The 2,431-nt window shown below is 35.7% G+C and overlaps 1 protein-coding gene across 1 annotated transcript; it reads right to left on the reverse strand.

Annotated features, from left to right (window-relative positions):
- Window positions 1–618: 618 nt before the first annotated feature.
- On the reverse strand, window positions 619–2,129 carry LOC120190944. Its single transcript, XM_039193952.1, has 4 exons — window positions 2,036–2,129; window positions 1,898–1,959; window positions 1,649–1,806; window positions 619–779 (listed from the first exon to the last, which is right to left on the reverse strand). Exons 1-4 carry the CDS (start codon window positions 2,127–2,129, stop codon window positions 698–700), a joined length of 396 nt encoding a protein of 131 aa, XP_039049883.1. The 3' UTR covers window positions 619–697.
- Window positions 2,130–2,431: the final 302 nt, after the last annotated feature.

Consider the following 2,431-nt stretch of genomic DNA (forward strand, 5'->3'; position numbering starts at 1 on the left):
TGAGTTGTTTTGATGAAAAATACCCAAGTACTATAGAAGGGACTTAAAACTATACTACTCGGACTCTTCATTTCTCTTAAAGTACTCATGGCCTACACATTTTTCGAACATGTAAGGACACGTTCCTCCAATGACCATCCAAATGAATAACTTGGAAAAAGTTGAGCCTACCGGTCTCCGACACACATCCCTATCCGACACTCACAACCAAGTAACATTGCTAAAAAATCATACCTCTGAAAAAGCCAATAGGCCTAATCCAGTAGCAGCAACAATGCCCAGTGTAACAGACAAGCCATCTGATCCGACCTGCATAATATCACAAAAATATAGAAGAAAATGAAAGAAAAGGTAGGCAAGTAAAACTTTCTAACAAAGAATATTGAAATAGAACTGCAAATTTTATTGTTTATACTTTTTGTGTCTTGTTAGTTCGTTGTTGCCGAAACAGATGTAAAAATTTCCCAGTGCGACAAGATCTGGGAATTGCATGAGGAAAAAAATGAAATGAATATACATACCCCTAATTGAGTGCGTGAAGAGCAAACATAAGGAGAAGGAAGAGAAGAGGAGCTAATGATCAGAGTGTCTCCGATGTGATTTTCCTTGTGTTCGATGACATCTTCACTTGTAATACTATCCAAATGTTAGAGAAAAAAAGGCAACTAATTCATCCAGTTAAACTGATTATTGTTGATTATCTCGTACGATCTTTCGCTATCAAGTCCATCTCTTGCATTTGATGTTCGATAGAAACTAAACTGGTCTGTTCAAGGAACCTACATAAGTAATGCAATCAGTAAATTTCAGGGTGTATGCAGAGTAACAGATTCCAACTAGAAAAAAAGATTAGAGATTCAATTTCGCTGCTCTGAATCATCATCCCCATACATATGTAATTATACACTTGTATAAAGATCATTATAAGAAAAAAAACACTCATTTCAGGCTGCATCCATCCACTTCATTGTTCTAAAACTGAGAAAAGAACTAAGCAAGCATTCAAGAATCAACATCTTTAAAACTAAATTCTGAGCCCCCTACTTAAACTTGTTATCTAAACCATGTCATGTTAGGTCTAACCCTAACTGAAATCGAATATAACAGATTACATGACATAGAGGCAGAGAACATTGTAAAAGTTGTAAGCTACAATATTCATCATGTTTAATACGGAACACTCAAAATTCCTCTAAGTTGACATAGTTAATATAGCAAAATATACCGTGTTTCTCCAAGTATGCTCTCAGATCTAACATAGAAAGTTTGTCTAATGACCCATACATAGTTCTCTGGTTTTGTTTCGAGCTATGTTGTTCATCATCCGTGTCTGACACATGAATATGAGACACCATTACTAAGGATAGTTCAAATACATGAAAAATCTTTAAAAAAAAATTTAACCATACACATGAATCTGACACTCTCATTACAATCAACACTAGAATCTGAAAAATCTTAAAAAAAGTTAACCATACTCATGAATCTACTAACACTCGCACATGAATTTGAATCTGAGTAAAATAACATTCATGTAATGATCAAAGCATGAATAACACATGATGCAACTCCAAAATTAATGAAAAGCTAGAAAATTTAATATTGACTTGACTGGGTAAAAATCTAGCAAAGAATTAAGAAACAATACCAATTAAGAAGCAAGAATAGGGCAACGGTAATTAGAACGAGGAAAGAAACATGAAGAATCAAAAAAGAGCCACTAGAGGAGAAAGGTAAACCCAGCATAACAGAAAGGCAAATACCCAACATCAGAAACGTTGATTTTAGTGTATTCCATGTTGGGTCCTGAAACTCAAACAACAAAAAGATTCAAACTAGATACAAATGGCTGCAAATATCATGTATAATAGATCATCGACAAGGTAATTGAACCGACGTTAACACCATGAGCTAAAGCTCCGAGTAGAACTGCTTGGGCTGAAGATATATCGCCTCCCACTTAAAGAGAAAAATGGACTGATACAAATAGAAAAAGAGAAAAAGAGAAAAATGGAGGGAAGAAGAAAGGGGATACCTTTACGATCGAGCTTGTGGCAACGCTTGACGAGGCGGACGCTGTCCTTGGCGAAGTTCCTCAAAGGATCTACGACGTTGTCAAGGGCGTCCATTTCTCTCTCTCAACATGAAAATCGAATGCTAAGATTTAAGAGAGGAGATTTCCAAGATATTTTTTATAGGAGAGATTATTTTAGAGGAGGCGTGGTGTTCATAAAACTTCATGGATGGCAGTCAGATTTGGAAACCAGTTTCTAGGTAAATCATAAACTCTTTTTGCCATTAAATCAAACAAAATAGAAATCAACAAAGAGAAAAAAGGGAAAACATAGAAAAATGGGGGAAGCACGGCGTGAACTTTTGTTAACGAGGGGGAAGAAGCGGGAAATGATGAAAAATAAGGGGGGAGAATTAG

This window comes from Hibiscus syriacus, unplaced genomic scaffold (genome assembly GCF_006381635.1).
Source record: "Hibiscus syriacus cultivar Baekdansim isolate YM2019G1 unplaced genomic scaffold, ASM638163v2 tig00116964_pilon, whole genome shotgun sequence".
NCBI classification, from domain to species: domain Eukaryota; kingdom Viridiplantae; phylum Streptophyta; class Magnoliopsida; order Malvales; family Malvaceae; genus Hibiscus; species Hibiscus syriacus.

Coding starts and splice junctions, on each gene's coding strand:
- LOC120190944 (XM_039193952.1), bottom strand. CDS start 2,129: ATGGACGCCCTTGACAACGTCGTAGATCCTTTGAGGAACTTCGCCAAG. Junction 1,807..1,897: donor CTTTAGCTCATGGTGTTAAC/GTCGGTTCAATT, acceptor TTTGAGTTTCAG/GACCCAACATGGAATACACT. Junction 780..1,648: donor CTATTCTTGCTTCTTAATTG/GTATTGTTTCTT, acceptor TTACTTATGTAG/GTTCCTTGAACAGACCAGTT.